The sequence below is a fragment of the Talpa europaea genome, assembly GCF_964194135.1.
Source record: "Talpa europaea genome assembly, chromosome: 9".
Classification (NCBI taxonomy): Eukaryota; Metazoa; Chordata; class Mammalia; order Eulipotyphla; family Talpidae; genus Talpa; species Talpa europaea.
Window position 1 is genome coordinate 26,307,305 of NC_140076.1, and position 17,011 is coordinate 26,324,315.

Consider the following 17,011-nt stretch of genomic DNA (forward strand, 5'->3'; position numbering starts at 1 on the left):
AATTTTTTATGTTAACGCTAATCGTTTTCCCAGTTTATTGTCCTACCTTAGATTCTCAGACTATTCAGATTATCTGCAAATAAGAGACAGTTTTTCCTACTATGTATACCTCTTGTTCTGGACTTACTGCATAGGCAAGGACATTCAGAAAAATACTGAATAAAACAGCGATTAAAAAACCTACATAGACTTCTAGAAGGCTAAGTATTTTTATTTTTATTTATTTATTTATTTTAAAGAAATGAATACTTTAAAGATTTATTTATTTATTTATACAAGCACTGGGTACAGTCAGAAGCGCGGGAGGGTGAGAGAATTCACCAGAGCCAGAGCGGGGAGCAGAGCAGGCAGAAGGACCGAAGTACACTGCTGAGGGGAGCAGCGGGCGGCAGGAGAGGTCTGCGCGCCATGTGGGACCCTCCACCGGTGGCTGGGGAGCAGCCGGGGATCGAACCTGCGCTGCAGGTTCACAACCCAGTGCTCAACCGCTGTGCCACCGGAGAGGCCCAGGCTAAGTATTTTTAAAAAATGGTATATAGTTTTATGGAGTGCTTTTTCAACAACTAAGGTAATCATAGTTTTTCTTTTTTCTTAAAGTTGAACAATCTTTGCAGTCCAGTAGTGGTAGCATGGTGATGATTATAATCTTGATAACTGACTATAAAGGTCAGGAAGACCACAGGGCAGGTTTTCTGATCCCATGCAGACCCGGTAAAGGAGGAGTCAGAGTCCTCAGTGGTTTTGCAGGTTTTTATTGGGATTACCAGGTACACGGCAGGCAGGAGTACTGAGGGGCTGAGGGGCTGGGAGGCTGGCAGTCCTCCCAGGCCCCAGCAGGTCTTCACTCTATGGGCTCTCCGGCCTTCTCTCGGCTTCTGCTTCTCTTGCTTCTCTCTTGGCTTCTGCTTCGGCTTCTGCTGGCGTCCCCGTGACGCCGCCCTTGAAAGTCCAGTCTCAGCCCAGGTGAATCCCATCTACCTATGCCCACACCCTCTTCCAGGTGCCCGCCATCAGGCATGCATTCGGGACCGCAAGGATCCGTCATTTATCCTGATGGCGGGAGGGCAGAAAAGCCTGACATTTTTCCTTACCCTACACTGACATTAAAGGTTTTCTCTACATTAACAAATGTTCTCAAGTCTCTATGTTCTGCTCAGCACCGTGACATATGGTATATCTGCTGCTGTATTATCACCATGTGGCTTTACACGTGAGGAAAATGTTTCTGCAAATGTGACCGCAAGACCAGAGTTCAGGCCACCTGTCGTCAATGAATACCAATAAAGTAGAGACAGGAAATGAATCATTAAAGTGCACTTTAATGAGACAGCTGGCAATCGGAAAGATGGAGGTTAACACCCTAAAGACACCACCTTAACTTTTCATTTCCGGCTGCCTTTTTATAGTGAGTTGAGCAAAGACAGTTCAGCAGTAAGCAGCCTTCACCGCTGCCAGGAGATTGTGATGTCCAGCCCCGGGAGCCCCTTATATATCGATAATTGTTATGCCACTGTTATAACGATCCATTTATCATTAACTGTTTTAAATTATAACTCCACAATGTTCTTGCTAAATTGGTAAAATTAACTTCTCTGTGTTTCAGTTTCTCCATTAGCAAGATGAGGCACAAAACAGTACCACCTGGTAGAATTATTGTGAGACTTAATTCATAAACACCTATCGCTAGACATGATTTAGAAAATTGACTGAAAAATAACACACTCAATAAAGCCTACTTGCAAAAATATATATTTATATTTGGTCCAGTGATTTCCTTGTGTTTTGGATTGCTCAGAGGGAACTGACTTAGTCTGAACTCAGTCACTTTCCATAACCTGAAGATCCTGGTGCCTTGAAGTGAATACTGAGAAAGGCAGACTCAGATCTGAACAGTGGATTCTGTTGTTAAATAAATGTGAATTTCCTTTCTCTTCTCTTTCTTTATTGTACTACTATAGCAGCTTGAATACAGAGTGTTCCATGTCAGTGTTTTTTTATTGATCTAATCATTGGCTCAATTTACAGAAACCTCTAAAGTCTTCTTTGTTTAAATGTTTCCTGGGGGCAAAACTCATTGCTTTGTTTAACATTTCCTAGAATTTAAATTGACCTCTGTGCTCAGTTCCTCTTAGAATTTTGATTAAAATAATGAACCTAGCTTTGGGATTAGATTTTGGAAGGCTCGAGGCAGGAAGTGAATTTGACGAGAATTGATTCCTTTCAACTGGGTGGTTCTTTGCATGTGTGTTTAATTTCAAATATTTCTGGAATGTATTTAAAACAGAGCAAAATACAGTAATGAATATAACAAGAGCATATCATCCTCAGCCAAACTGAACCAATTTTAATTTTCTGGCATATTTGTTTCAACCCAGGCATCCCCAGAAGTAAGCACTATTTTGAAGCTGGAGTAGTTGTTCTGTTCCTGTTTAGTTTTTTATCAGATATGTATATCTGATAAAATATATCTATACAGATATGTATATTAAGAATAGTATATAGTATTCTTTTGTTCTTAAATTTAAAATATAATAATGTATATTTCATTTTTCCTATTTGCATTATTTGCTATTATTTTCAAAATGGCTTGTGATGATTTATGGGTCATTCTGCTGCTCCCATTTTCATTTCTGACATAGCTGTATCAGGAGTAGCGTCTCTCTATTCTCGTGCCCTTCACCTGCATGCACATCCTGTCATTCCCTGGCGTCATGCCAGGAGCTGTGATAGCGGGGTTGGGAGCATGAACTTCAGAAAAAGACAGATGTAGGGTGAATCTTGGTCTCTGAAATGATGAGCAAATTTATTACCTCTCCCCAGCTTGGCCCATCCCTTTACCTTGACTGGCAGCACCAACACGATTGGGACACTGCTTTCTGCTTTCTGTGCCTGGGGAATCCTCCACAGCAGGCTTGATAGAAGCCAAAGGGCTGTGTGGTTACTAGCTTTCCCAGCTCCTGCAGCCAAGGGTGGGCACACACCTAGACTGCTCCACCTAGGACTGAGTTGGGCAAATGACACAAAGAAGCAGTGCACAGCTGAGTGCTCATTCTGGTGGTCGTGGGTGCACCTCGTGGCCAGAGGTGGTGGGCCCAACGGCCACCCCCAGGACTCAGTGGCCACAGCACCATCTCAGGCTGCTCCTCTGGCAGGACCCTGGCTGTGGTTCAGCCCACTTCCCTTCCAGTTGTGGGGAAGGGTCAGGTGCTGACCAGAGGCATGGGGTGAAAGATTTCACCAGAGACAGTAGAGAACAGAAAAGGTGGATTTATTGAAATACACTGCTAAAGGGAGCAGCGGGTGAGATGGGAGAGGTCTGTGCAGGAAGAAGAATTTGGGGCTCGCTTTTACGACCTGTTTTGGTGGACTTTCATGACTGGGGTTGTTGGTCCCTGCCGGTTGTTATCTGCTGGGCCATCGGGTGTAGGTGGGCCTTCTGCACAGAAGGTGTCCTGCTGGGTTCTGTTTGCTCAGAATTCTTGCTAGCCCCACATTGGTCAGGTGGACCCACGGCTAGGTTCCCATGGCAATGCTATCAGTTCCTCTTCCTTATTTATTTTGTGTCTCCCAGCATTGTTCAGTTGAGCAAAGTGCAAAGACTAAGTTTTAACTTTACTAAATGATACCTCCACACTTTCTGTCAGCTTTGTGAGCTCCTTGATATTCTTCCTTTATGTTCTCTTTGACTTAAGGTCATTTGGTTCCTATTACTTGTATTCAAGAACATGGAGACCCGAGTCCCCAGCATTGTCCTCTGAATCTTCTTCTGCCCAATACTCCCACCCCAGTGTTGGAGTTATTTCCCTCCAATCACAGGTTGAGCCCAGCCTCTACCAACCCATCCTCCTTTCACCCTGTCCCTCCTCTCTGCTCAGTTGACTCCCTGCCCCTAATTTTGTATCCAGTGGACAGGGATGGGCAAAGAGCTGTTATTTTTGCTGGGCCTGTACATCTTTCTGAGCAGGAAAGGTCCTTAGTGTCCAAGAATTTGGGATAAAAAAACGAGCCAGATTTGGGACATGGGCCTTAGAAGTGTGAGGACACAGGTGGGTGGGGGTGCTTGATTCATTCAAATAATGCATCTCTCTCTTCATATCTGGATTTAGCACAGCACCCAACACAGGTAGATGCATGACAAATATTTATTAACAGACTGAAGGAATGGCATATATTTAGTGGCTATTGAAGAAAACACAAAAAGGCAGGCACACAAAATAAGATCCCAGCTCTTGGGCACTGTCGGTGTAATTGGGTAAAAGCTACAGCCACCAAGGAATGACACAACAGCAGAAGACCTGAAGTCTAAATGTCTGGGACTCAGGGGAGGATGGATGGTGAGTCAAAGAAGGGAGGCCCCTGGGGTTTGGGTATGTCCACTAAGGATTTGGGGAGGGAGAATAACTGAAGTTGGGCCTAGAAGGGCAGTTGAAGTTTTAAGAGCAGAGTTCGGAGGGGGCGTGTAGAATGAATGAGTATGGTGTCCCCTTGGGGTTGGGAGGGGGCCTGAGGACTGAATAGGCAGAGGTGGGGAGGGCGTTTCTGGTTGGGATGGGGAGGTGAGCGTGGGGAGAAAAGGCCTGCGGGTCATGAGACTATCGAGGAAGCCAGGGTTCTGCTCATACAAGTTCAAAGAAGTGCAGGCAAGAGCCCTGACCTCCTGTTCACCTGGTCTCCATCTGGGGCCAAGATGTGAGATTCCTGGCCCAGCAATTTGGGGTTGTCTGCTCCTTTGGGAGCGTCTGCTTGTAGATGATAGAAATTAGGGAGTGTTGACACTTTTCTCTTTGCCTCTCACTATTATGCAGAACGAAAGAGCCTTGTGACAACTGAGCAGGAGACAATTTCTTCCAAGCTAAAAACTGAATCTAGCATTTTCCCTCCTTGATTTTTGTTCGTATCCTTCCATATGCCCACCCTGCCGCTTCCTCCCTCAAGGGCTGACAGGAGAGAGAAGCAGGAAAGGGGTGGGGGTCGTTTCTTGTGGACTTGCTATGTGGATTCTTTGGCATTTTGGGGTTCCTGACCGTGTGCCAGGGACACTAATAGTGACCTCGCTCCTCAGTGTCTGCCCGCCACTTCCGCCTCCCAGCCCACTTGCTGCTATATTCTCTCAGGGATTTCTCTCCAGGGCTTTAGAAAGGATTGTGGGTGTTGGTGACGGTCTCTGTCTCCCGACAGCCTCCTGGTCTACAGTCGCCTGGATGTTTCTGGCTGCCCGGAGGCCAGAATTGATGGCAGTGTCTAACCAGGCATGGGGCAGGCAGGTGTGCTCGCCAGCAAAGTGGACCCGGCCCTCTGGCTGGAAGAGCTGCCTGGAATAGTCTGCAAACTGGTAGGGGGTGAACTCGGTGAAGGCGCCCATGGCCTGGGGGTCCAGAGCCCAGTGCTTGACCACCGAGGACGGGCACATGCGCTGCAGCTCCTCCTTGGGGATCTGGTGCACCGCCGCCAGGTCCTCCAGGACTACGTCCACCACCTGCTCGTGCTTCATGGACAGGAAGAAGAGGGAGTCGTCGTCCACGGTGTAGGAGGCCAGCAGGACGCCCTTGCCGCTGGGGAGGCGGTGGCTGGGGTAGTGGATGTAGCGCGAGGGCCGGTCGGTGACGGAGAAGCCGCCCCGGATGCCATCCCGCTCCCAGAAGGACTCGTTACAGGCCAGGACCACCTTGGTGGCGCTGGTGTAGTGCACGGAGCGCAGCCCGCGCAGCTTGGCCGCGGGGAGCGGGGGCTGGAAGGTGATGAGGCGCGTGGCCTTGGCGGAGGCGGAGATGACCACAAAGTCCGCGGCGAGGGTGCGCAGGCTTGAGTTAGTTTCGTTGTCCCTCCGGTAGGAAATCTGGACCTCAGGCCCAGCCCTCGCTACCGTGGTCACCTTGGAGCCCAGGTGGATGGTGCCGGGCTTCAAGCTGGAGCCCAGGGCTTGAGGGAGCTGGTCAAAGCCGCCGGTGATCTCGGAGAAGCTGCAGGGGTGAAGAGCGGGAGGGGGTGAGTGTGGGAGACAGCAGGCCAGCTCCTCCTGGTCTGAGGGAGGAAGACAGCATCACGCAGCCTGCGCCGGGTACGCCCTATTCATCACCTTGACCAGTCTCTCTGAGGCAGGGGCCGCTTAGTGTTATAGTTTGGAAATGGACACGGGAGAAAAGGGACTCGCCCAGGATGATCTGCATAGACGACTCCAGAGCCCATGAATTTGGCTGCCTTCCCGGAGGAGCGTGCAGACCTGAGTCGGGGTTCAGGCGCCATCCTTGCCACATGGTGTGCTCTTGGGTAAGAGCCTTACCAGACTCACCTGTAAAATGGCTCTGAATGACAGTGCCTGCCTTCCTGGTGGCGGTAGGATTAGGTAGGACAATTCTTGGGATGCGCTCAGCACAATGCTTGGCACACAGTCACTATTCCACGGTCAACTTCCCTCTCTCCGCTGTGAGGGTCGGTGGAGGGGCAGACTGAGTCCTGCCCAGGACCAGCCTTACCTGTCACTTTCGGAGAGGATGATGTCTATCCGCAGGGACTCCAGGAGGGACTTATAGTATCCAGCATCCTCGTTCATCACATCCCCAATCATCTCTACTGCCCCCCGGCTCAGCTGCCCTTCCTTCAGCAGGTAAGCCTGTGGGGAAGGCGGAAGGCCAGGTGAAGGGGCCTACCTTGTAGGAAGGGCTTCAGCAGGGGCCTGGGGCAGGCAAGGGATGGGACTTTCCAGGCAGGTGGAGGCTTTGACAGTGGGAAGAGAGGGTCCTGGGAGGCAGGGGGAAACCCCAGGGAGATAAGCTGAGCACAGACCCTCCCACCCTATTCTGGGTCTTCTTTGTCTCACGCACCTTGGTGGAGTAAGAATCATAAAACGACATCAGGTGGCTGCAGTTGAAGTTTTTCAGACTTTGTTTGAGCTGCAGAAGGGGAGGAACGAGGAACATTTTTAGATGAAAACCAAAGAGCCAGAGGCAGGACTCCTGGGTTCTCTGCTGTCCCGTTGAAGAGGGCGAGGGATGGAAGGACCAGGGTAAGGGTGCTTCCAGGTGCTCCACTGTTCAAACCACTGGCCCACTAGGGAGAGGGCAGGGAAGGGCTGGACATTAGGGTTGGGTGGCAGCGTAGGTGGCAGCGTTCTTAGGGGGTGTTATGTGGAAAGCAGACTAATCACAAGGGGACTGGCAAGGAGTTAGGTGATCTGAGTCGATCCACTAATTTGCCAGGTGACCTTAGGCCAGACTTGGCTCTTTCCCAGCCCTGAGAGGGGTGAAGCAGGAGGCACCTTGGCAATGGCCTGTTTGAAGAGATTCATGGCATTCTGGCCCTTCTCCCTGGAGTTCAGGGAATAGCCCAGGAGCTCTGGGTTGGCCTTGACCTCTCTGGCACGATTGCGTTGTCCATTGATGAGATACCAGGTGTTGCCATCGTATTGGACGAACTTGTTCAGCTTCAGGCCCAGCTTCTTGACATAGGCGTGGACCAGCCTGGAGCAGATACAGGCATAACATGTCACCCGACCCCGTGGGGCTTGCTAGCACCTTGTTCCTGTTGCTTTTCAAGGGAAACCACTTCCAAGAAAGCCAGTTTCTTCATGTGCCCATGGAGCTCGAATGGGCTGCTTCCTCATTAATACTCTCATATTATTTACAGCTTAATATGGTATGAGAAAGTGCCCCTGTCTCAAGTACGGGGTTTGATGAGTTAATGGCAACTGTGACCTTTATTAGTTTGGTATCTACCTCTTTCGGTTTGACCTGGGCCCTGAGCCTTCGTCCTCTGTGTCAGGCAGGACTCCTGTGTCAGTCCTGACCAGCAGGAAGGCATCTCACAGGACAGTAAGTCCTAAAGGACTACGACAAGGTCACAGAGGGGCCCCTCTCACCTCTTCCTTAGTCCTCAGCCTCTGTCTCTCACCAGGACTTACCTGTGGGACTTGGGGATTCGCATGGGCCCCAGATCATAGTACCAGCCCTCCTCCTCGTTCCTGAATGTAACCACTCTCCCCCCGATGTGGTCGCTGGCTTCCAGCACGGTTACCTGGGGGTTGGGAGGAGCTGCTGTTATTCCCAGGGCCATGCTCTCCTGTCCCCCATCCTCCACTCTCACCCCCACCTGGTCACAGGCTCTCGCTGGGATGCCCAGCAGGAAGTGTCTGAGAAGTGGTGGAGGGTCAAACTGGAGGCAAGTGATCGAAGCCCCTCCTGGCCCTGCTTACCTGGTGGCCAGCATCTTGGAGGGCCTTGGCCGCCGCCAGGCCTGACATGCCGGCTCCCACCACCACCACGCGCTTGGGCAGCGGGGAGATGTGGAGCCCCTTCTGGGCCGTGACAAGGATGGACTCGTATTCAGGGTCCTTGAAGCACTTGACCAGGTCCTCAAAGTAGCCAAAACAACTGGGGGTAGCCAAGAGCAGCCCCAAGATCAGGATCCCTGAGGAAGAGCAAGCACCTGAGGGACTGTGTCTGGGGCCTCGGCTCCCTGTGTACCCCACTCTACTAGAGTGAGCTTGGCTGCATGAGCGAGTGGGTGGTCTGCACGGTGGGTGTTAAAGGTGTGGTTGTAAACACGCGAGCCTGAGGCTATGTCTGTGTGGGGGGCTTGAATTACGTGTGAGCTGTGCTAGAGTTTGTTGTGTGACTAGTATAGGGTTGTGATGGCAAGTTCACATGCACGCCCACGATTGGACACCAGGCTCGTGTGCAGCTTTGTATTTGATTGTAAATGTGCTGCTTCTGCTGGTGAGTGTATGCTTGCTGTGCCTCCCATGGCTGTGCGTGTGAGTGTGTGCTTGTTGCCATGTAGGCCCATGCATTTGTTGTGGTCGTATGTGAGGGAGTGTGCTTGGGGGACAGAGCGGGGTGTCCGAGCGAATGTGTGTGTGAGCCTGTATGGGAAGGTGAGAAGGGGTGTGTTGGTCTGGGTTTTGGGAGAGTGAGGATGATGTGTGTGCCTAAGCGACAGAGACTCTGGCTGCTGTGTTCTTGTGCGAGAACCTGTGTGTACCTTCGAGCCTGGGGCTGGGCGGGAGAGCCTGAGGGTGTTTATACTCAGGAATGTGTGCATTTGCGTGAGAGAGAGAGAGAGAGGGAGAGAGAGAAGAAGAAAGACAGAGAGAGAGAGAGAAAGAGAGAGAGAGAGAGAGCCTCCTGTGGAGGAGACATGTGTGGGTATGGTAACTGGCTTCTCTGTGGCATTACTAGTGCCCTGTGAAACTTGGCCTTCCTGTCACTCTTCCCCAGCTTCATGGCATTTTTTTCAAGCCTCCAGGCTCTCTAGTGTACAGCCAAGGTTGGGGCCCATAGTTAATACCCAAGCAGTGACTTGTTTTTCTTTTCCATCACTAACAGGGCCCGAGACACGAGCCCATGCATTCTCCTTGTGGCTGGCTCTACAGGGACCAGCCACGCGCTGCGGCCTCTGTGCTCCCATAAATTATCCGTTGGTTTTACAGGCAGGTGAGAAGCCCCTGAGTTCAGTCTTTGTGCAGCAGGACAACCAAAGACTGCAGAAGGCCAGGGGTCTTCAGGGGCCACCCACTGAGGAGGGACAGGAGGCCCAGCTGGCTCCCAGTGCAGACCCTTCCCAATGTCAGGAGGCCCTTCTACAGGGGTAGCTCCTCAGAAGAGGATGGGGAACATGTCAGTGGGAGAGAGTCCCAAGCCACACCCATGGCCCATCCCCAGAGAATCCCTCCCCCCCATCCATTCTCCACCCCTGACAAATGCTGCCTCTCCCATCTCACTACCCCCCACCCCTGTCCTTCCCTTGCTGGCCCTCAACCCACAGACTCATTCTCCAGACCCACATCCATTCTCTTGACTCACTTTCAACATGCCTGCCTAGCTGTAGCCCCTCATCAGTCCCTGCCCCTCCTCCTTGCATGCCTCCCTAATCCCCACCACCCATTTCAACCTCCTTGGTCCATCCCCATCCCCTCAATCTAGCACTTCCTCCTATTTTAGGATCTAGCACCTCTGTCCTCAGGTTCTCTCAGACCTGGAGGGGGGACCCCACTTACCCCTCATCTTGGACATGGTCCTGCAGCTCAGGCTGAGCCCTGGGTGAGTCTCGCTTTTTATAAGGACCTGCCGGGGAGGAGCCTGGCCCGGGGCCCTGCAGCCAGGCCTAAGCACAGAAGCCCTGCCCTCTAGGATGGCTGTCAGGTGAGATGGTCGCTTTGATGCAGGCCCCTCCGTGGCCTCATCCCCTGTATTCTCACCTTCCCCGACCTGTCTTCCCTCCTTGTGAAAGCTTCCTCCCAGCTGAGAATCTGGGATCTGGGGGCCAATGAGGAAGAGGGGTTGGGGGAACCAGAGAGTTGTCCCAAACCAGCTGACCATGTCCCCAGAAGGGTGAGGACTGGGCCCAAGCCCCTGGCAACTCCAGTGTCTGGCCTCCTAGGAACAGCAGGGCTCCTGCCTGCCCCCTCTAGGGAACATCCTGCTCTCTTGCTGTCCCTCCAGCAGCCCCTGCTCCACTGTGAGTCTGTCCACGCTGGGCATTTTGTCCTGAAGCTCCCATGGAGGGGTTTGCCCTCTCCATCCCCTTAGGGGCTCCCCGAGCAGTCTATGTAGTGGTCTCTGGCCTGGTCATTTTCAGTGGGGAGTGATTTTCCCCCTTCCTCTGGGACCCCTGGAGCTGCCTGAGACCCAAGAGGGTTCTCTGGAATTCCTTCCCTGGGGAACAGGCCAGCTGGTTGTGGTGCCAAGTTAGCTCTTTGTTCTCTATGTACAGTGCAGGCAGAGGCAGGCTGGCTGGCTGGGCAGAGAAGTGGGCAGGAAGTGTGCACTGAGCTTGCTTATGGGGCCCTGGAGGGGGCAGGAGTAGGGGCAGGCTGTGGCACTCAGCAGTGGGGGCACAGAACTCGTATTCTGGGTGCCAGGATGGCACAGGGAAAGGGCACCAGCAATGGAATCCAATGGAACTGGATTCGAATCCTGCCATGTTGTGTCGTAGCTGTGGACATAGGGCTTCTACCTGTCTGGGCCTCAGTCGGATGATCTGTAAAATGGGTCAATAATACTTTCTTCATAGGGTATCTCGAGGATTATATGAGATGCTGTGTGCAAGAGCCTAGCATAGCACCTTACACTTGGTAGCCACCTCAGCCACATTTTTCTTTCCTTGTGGAGATAGAGTTTGAGTTGAGATATCACACACAACTCTAATAGTTTTAAAACAGGTAATTCCTACATCACAGGGTTGCTGGTAGGAACGGATGGGTTTCATAGGGTTTCACTTGCAAGATCTTAATCTGCAAATAGAGATCATTTTATTTTCTTTGTAATTTTCTTTGTAATTTTATATCATTTTCTTGCCTCATTCCACTGGATAGAACATCTTGGTTGAATAGTAGTGGTTAGAATAGACAACTTTGTCTGTTCTGATCTTAGTGGGGAAGTACTCAGCCTCTCGCCATTAAGGATGCTAATTGTGGTGTTTTCAGATGCCATTATCAGATTAAAGAAATGCCTGTCTACTTGAATTTACAGTTTTGTTTTTATCACAAAGGGCTGTTTGCTTTTGTAAAATGCCTTTTCTCCGTCTATTGTGTCAATCATGTGGTTTTTGTTCTTTATTCTGTTGATATGGTGCATTATATGAATTGATTTTCAAATGCTTAACTGTTCTTGTATTCCTGGGAGGTTGGTGACTCTTGTAGTTGTTATTGCTACTGACAAGGAGAAGAGGCTTCCCCACAGTTTGACAATGTCCAGGTAGGGAACCCTGGGCAGAGCCCAAGGTTACTCTGGGTCTCCTGTACCTGCTTTGTATACTTTCTGGATAACACAATCAGTGCTTAAATTAGGTTTATGCCAATAAGTTTACTGGGACCCTAACAGAATAGGAAAGGCCTTGGGGAGGAGGCTACTTGGGGGTCTCTGCCTGAAAAATGACTTCCCAAAGATATCTTCTCCCTAATTCCTGGAATCCATGAATGTTACCTTACATGACAATAGGATTTTGCAGATGTGATTAAGTTAAGCATCTTGAGATGGGGATGTGATTCTGGATTATCCAACTGGGCTCTAAATATAGTCACAAGTATTCTTATAAGAAAGAAGCAAGCCAATCAAGGGGGAGATAGTGATGTGAACATAGAAGCAGAGACTGGAGTGATGTGACTACCAGCCAAGGAATGCTATAGCAGCCTCTAGACGCTGGAAGGTGCAAGGAACAGACCTTCCCCTGAAGACTCCAGGTAGACCTTAAGACTCATTTTGGATGTCTTAACTCTAGAATGATTAGAGATACATTCATGTTGTTTCAAGCCACAAAAATTGTGACTACTTGTTCCAGCAGCAACAAGAAGCTACCCCTTGGTTTTCAGGCAGCACAGGCCTGAGCATCAGAGAACTTCCTCAAACCCAGTTACAGCCAACTCCCCAGTGCTCTTGTCTCCCTGTTCATTCTAGTGCTACCTCTTGAGTCTCAACACAGTCCTGCGTATGCTCCTGGTTGTCACCAACTGCTTTACAGGCATCCAGCCTGCTACAACAGGGACACAGCGACTATGCAGTCAGAGCTAAACCTTGTATCTGCTTCTCCGGAGCTGTGTGGGGAGAAAGTCACATCACTTTTTTGAGGCTCTGTTTCCCTAGGCATGAAGCTGAACCTTCAATAAATGTGGGCTTCCTACTATTCTGTTATGACACTGTGATTCAGCTGGGATGGTCCCTTCATTTGGAATCAGGAAACCTGGGTGCTATTTCTGGCTTATTTTCTGTGTGATGCAGGGTAAGTTCTCTCCAGTCTTTCCCCAGCCACCCTGCCATCACCCAGGGGCTTGTGAACAAGGCAGCTTTGGTAGCAGAGGCAGAGGCTATACGTGAGCTCAGCAACTTGGATTTTGACTCACTGAACCTGGACTGGCTGCAAATAAGTCTTGATTTATTCATTGGTTGTTAAATTTTTAACATCAAATCATTTGTTAACTCTTAGACTGCCAGTTAGGACTATAGGATATTTGGCACATAACCAAATCTCTGACTCAGTTTCTGCATCTGCAAGGATAAAACCATCTATTTCATAGGAATAGTTTCACAGGGATTTGACAGTTTGACTATCAAATGGGTTGTTGTAAGTAAGGACTTAGTTAAATACCAGGGATAAGAAAACAATGCCCTGTAAAGTTTTGCTAGTATTAGTATTGGGTTGTCGGTAAAGTCATGACGTATTTTTCTATGTTTTTTTTTTAAATTTATTTATATATGCATACAAGAGCTGGGGTACAGGCCAGAGATGTGGGGGTGGGGGTGAGACGATTCACCAGAGACAGAGTGGGGAACAGAACAGGCAGACTGAAATACACTGCTGAGGGGAGCAGCAGGCGAGGCAGAAGAGGTCTTCTGTGCCATGTGGGTTGCTCCCTGGCCAGCCAGGGATTGAACTCGTGCTGCAGAGGCTGCGGATTGCTTCATAGTGTGGTGCTTAACCCCTTGTGCCACCAGAGAGGCCCGGTTTTTCTTTGTTTTCTATGCAAAATTGCATCATGACTTTCCAACAACCCAATATTATCATCATCATTGTTATTCTTGCTATTATCAGTTATTACTATCCTATTAGCTTGTCTGATCTATGTCTCCTTCATTGGCTCAGGCAGCATTTGCAGCTTGGGGAGATACAGACCCTCAGGACTGGTTGTGTTGAGGATGTGTGTGGTAAGAAAGCAGAGGGAGCCTGTGGACAACAGAAAGGGCCCATGGCTGGGAGACATGGTATGTAAGTTCTAGTCTCCTACATTGACTCCTATAGGCCAGTGATTTTTCTTCTTTGCAGCTTATTTTTCATGGCTGTAGAAGATGAGTAGAGAGCTGGGCCTGCTGGTCTTGAAGGTCCCTTTGGATTCAGTATCAGTGTCTCCCCCAGGCTCTTGGAAATGCTCAGTAAGACTCTGTCATCATTGTTGACATCAGCTCTAAAATGAGGCCATATCACCTCCCTCCCAGGGGTTCTGGGAGGACCTGATGAGAAAATACACACAAAAGTGCTTGGTAAACCATCAAGTTTTACGACGAAGTCCCAAAGGACCATTAAGATGAACTTGATCATTAGTATCGTCACCACCTCCTGGAATTCCCTCAGTTCCCTCCCCAGACACAAACCCAGAAAACTTTCTCTGGCACCTCTGTAATCAAATGGGAGCCAGTCCCCACAGGGGCCCTCCCGGAGGTGTTCTGAGCCAGGGGCCAATTAGAGAGTCCCAGGCTGTTAGGACTGCAGTCCCAGCTCTCCTCTCCTCAGGGGCCACCTTCTTGCCTTGAGGTCCATGCAGCTCAGAATGAAGCATCTGGTGTCCAGTCTTCCTCTTGCAACCCTCAGTGTGGCCTCCGTACCTCTGGCGATAATGACAGGTCTAGGGGCGGCAGGAGGGATTTCAGGTCCAGCCATTTAGCCTGGAACACATACTGATGTTCAGTTCCAGCCCAAGAGGCAAATGCAGAGTCTGCTGGCCCTACCGTTGTCCAGCTGCCTGGCCTTGACCAAACCCCTTCGCTCTTCCCAGTCACTTTTCATTTATCTGAGAGATAGAGGTTAGAATGATGGTTGGCAGCTTTTAAGTAATTTTGTCATTTAAAAGTCAGGATGGGGCCTTCCCGATGGCACAGCAGTTGAGCGCTGGGTTGTGAAGCTGCCTGCAGCCTCTGCAGCGCTGGTTCGATCCCCGGCTACCAGGCGAGGGTCCCACATGGCGCGCAGACCTCTCCTGCTGTGCCCGCTGCTCCCTCAGCAGTGTACTTCATCTGTGTGCCCGTTCTGCTCGCCGCTCTGGCTCTGGTGAATTCTCTCACCCTCCCACGCTTCTGACTGTACCCAGTGCTTGTATAAATAAATAAATAAATAAAAGAAGTAGAAAAGATAAATCTTATTAAAATTAAAAATAAATAAATAAATAAAAGTCAGGATGGCTTGACTATCATCCCATCTATGAGCCCAGAGTGCTCCTGACCTTGGACAAGCCACTGTGCCTCCCTGGGCCTCAGTTTCCTCATCCACCCAATGGGAGATTGATCCTGCCTTGCACTAGCTCTTCAGAGCTGGTGAAGGTCAATGACATGTGTGAGGGGAGTTAGGACTGCGCTCAAGGCAAGGGGGATGTCATTTGTTTTAAGGTTCTGCAAAGAGGATTCACAAGGTGAGATTTCACCTTCCCTGAGTTCAGGGCCCAAACTCCTGCCTCCCCCTGAATCTCTGGCCCATCAGGCTGTGTGTGTGAAGGAGGGGAGGAGTTGGGGTACAGAGGATGTCTCCGACAGGGCGTTCCTCTAAGACTATAGTTGAGTCTGAATAAGAGCTGAGGATTCAGGGAGTTGGGGCCACAGCTCCGTCCCCCTCACCTGCCCCTTACAAGGAACCATGAAGTACGAGATGGATCCTCTGGCACACCTGGGATGCATCCCCTTCCTGTCAGGTGGCACTAGAAACAGGGCATGGGAGAAGGGAGGTCAGAAGTAGCTATGGAGATGGGGTAGACACACAGGAAATCATCATGTGTCCAGCTTTAACAGCATGTTTGTCATCTCTAGCTCAGCCTCTAACGCTGGGAGAGACCAACCCCCAACCCCCCATTTTAGAGCAGTAAAGCTGAAGTTTGCTTCTGAAGACACACTGGGTGTCTGGGCTCCCCCACTTTTCAGTCATGTGACCTTGGGCAAGTCTTCACTCTTTCTAGCACTGCTGGCCCATCTCACACATCCCTTCCTACCAAGGTTTGGTGCCACAGGTGCTGGGGCCTTTGCCCCTAAGCTGAGAGCCAGTGGGCCTGGGAGGTGGTCTGCGCCCTGAAGAGCCAATCAGCAGAGTCTGGTCTGATCTCGTGCCTCACCTGTGGTTGGCCTTGCTGAGGCACGAGGGGCTGGCAAGGGTCCAGAGGAAAGGGGTGCAAGCCAGGGGTTGTACCAGGCTGTTAGGGAGCCTCCTTCTGGATCGGGCAGGGAGGCCTGGTCCAGGGACTAAGCTGCTGACTGTGCCCCTTCTAGGCCAGGGCTGCTCTCCAAGGGTCCTCCCAACCCCTGCCAACAGCAGAGGTGGCTGCCTCGGTGTCTGGATTCCTAGGACTCTCCACTGTTCCGTGGAGCGTGACAAATGCGAGTCAGCTCTGGAAGGAGAGGCAGGTGCTCTGCTGTTAGCCTATGTCCGTGGTGCACACACACCCATGGAGTCACTTTAAGCTAAAATCACTACGTCACCGAGCCTGAGGGGGACGGGCTGCACAGGGCCCAGCACGGGGAGGATTCCCCACACAAATCCAGTGGATGCGACCCCAGAACACAAGCAACAGAGTCTATATTTAGGAGTAATTAGGATGCAGGAGTCTTGAGCTTTTGTTTTTGACTTTTGCTTCCTTTTTAATCTTCTAAAAGGATTTTTCTTTTCTTCTTCCCTATATTATTGAGGTACAACCGATATAAAACGTGCCAGAAGCATAAGGTGTGGCATGTGGTGACTGATAGCTCCATGTGGTGAGGTTTGCAGTCAGGCGACTCATCCTTCCATCACACTTGCAGGGCCGTGTGGGGTCAGGACACCTGCGTGCGCCTCTCAGAGCAGCAAGTGTCCACACCACCCTGTCAGGGGTGGCGGCTGGATGCTTGGTCCGCCCACCCCCCCCCCCTTCATCATGGGACCCGAAGTCTGCTCTGTGGACCGGCATCTCTCCCACCGCTGCCCTCAGGCCGTGGCAACCACACTGGGTGCTCATGTCTATGAGCCTGACGTTTTCAGATTCCACCTTGTGGAGACCATCATCTTTGCCTTTCTCTGACTTGTTTGATTTAGCATAATGTGTGCAAGATTCATTGAGTTTTTGGAATGTAATTGATTTAAGTGTAGAGTATATCATTTAACCTCAATCGTGTTGTCTAACACCCAGCTCACAACACTTCTGAAGAGTCAGGAATCAGCTCTGGTGGCAGGTGTCTGACTAGGGAGGGCCTGGAGCCCCACCTTCCTATTCTGAATAGATGGGGAATTGAGGTCCAGAAGGGAGGTGGGATGGGAGCCCACAGGCAGGTGGGCCTGGCCAGGACTTGGGTCA

General features: G+C 50.6%; 1 protein-coding gene across 1 annotated transcript; it reads right to left on the minus strand.

Moving 5' to 3' along the window:
- Window positions 1-5,132: 5,132 nt before the first annotated feature.
- Window positions 5,133-10,475, minus strand: LOC311176631 (L-amino-acid oxidase-like; the record flags this gene model as incomplete). Its single annotated transcript, XM_084242284.1, is given in 10 exon segments — window positions 5,133-5,164; window positions 5,167-5,960; window positions 6,474-6,610; window positions 6,822-6,890; window positions 7,256-7,457; window positions 7,898-8,010; window positions 8,189-8,403; window positions 9,992-10,058; window positions 10,193-10,250; window positions 10,426-10,475. Coding segments are annotated over 10 exon segments (1,737 nt in total).
- Between the last annotated feature and the right edge of the window lie 6,536 nt (window positions 10,476-17,011).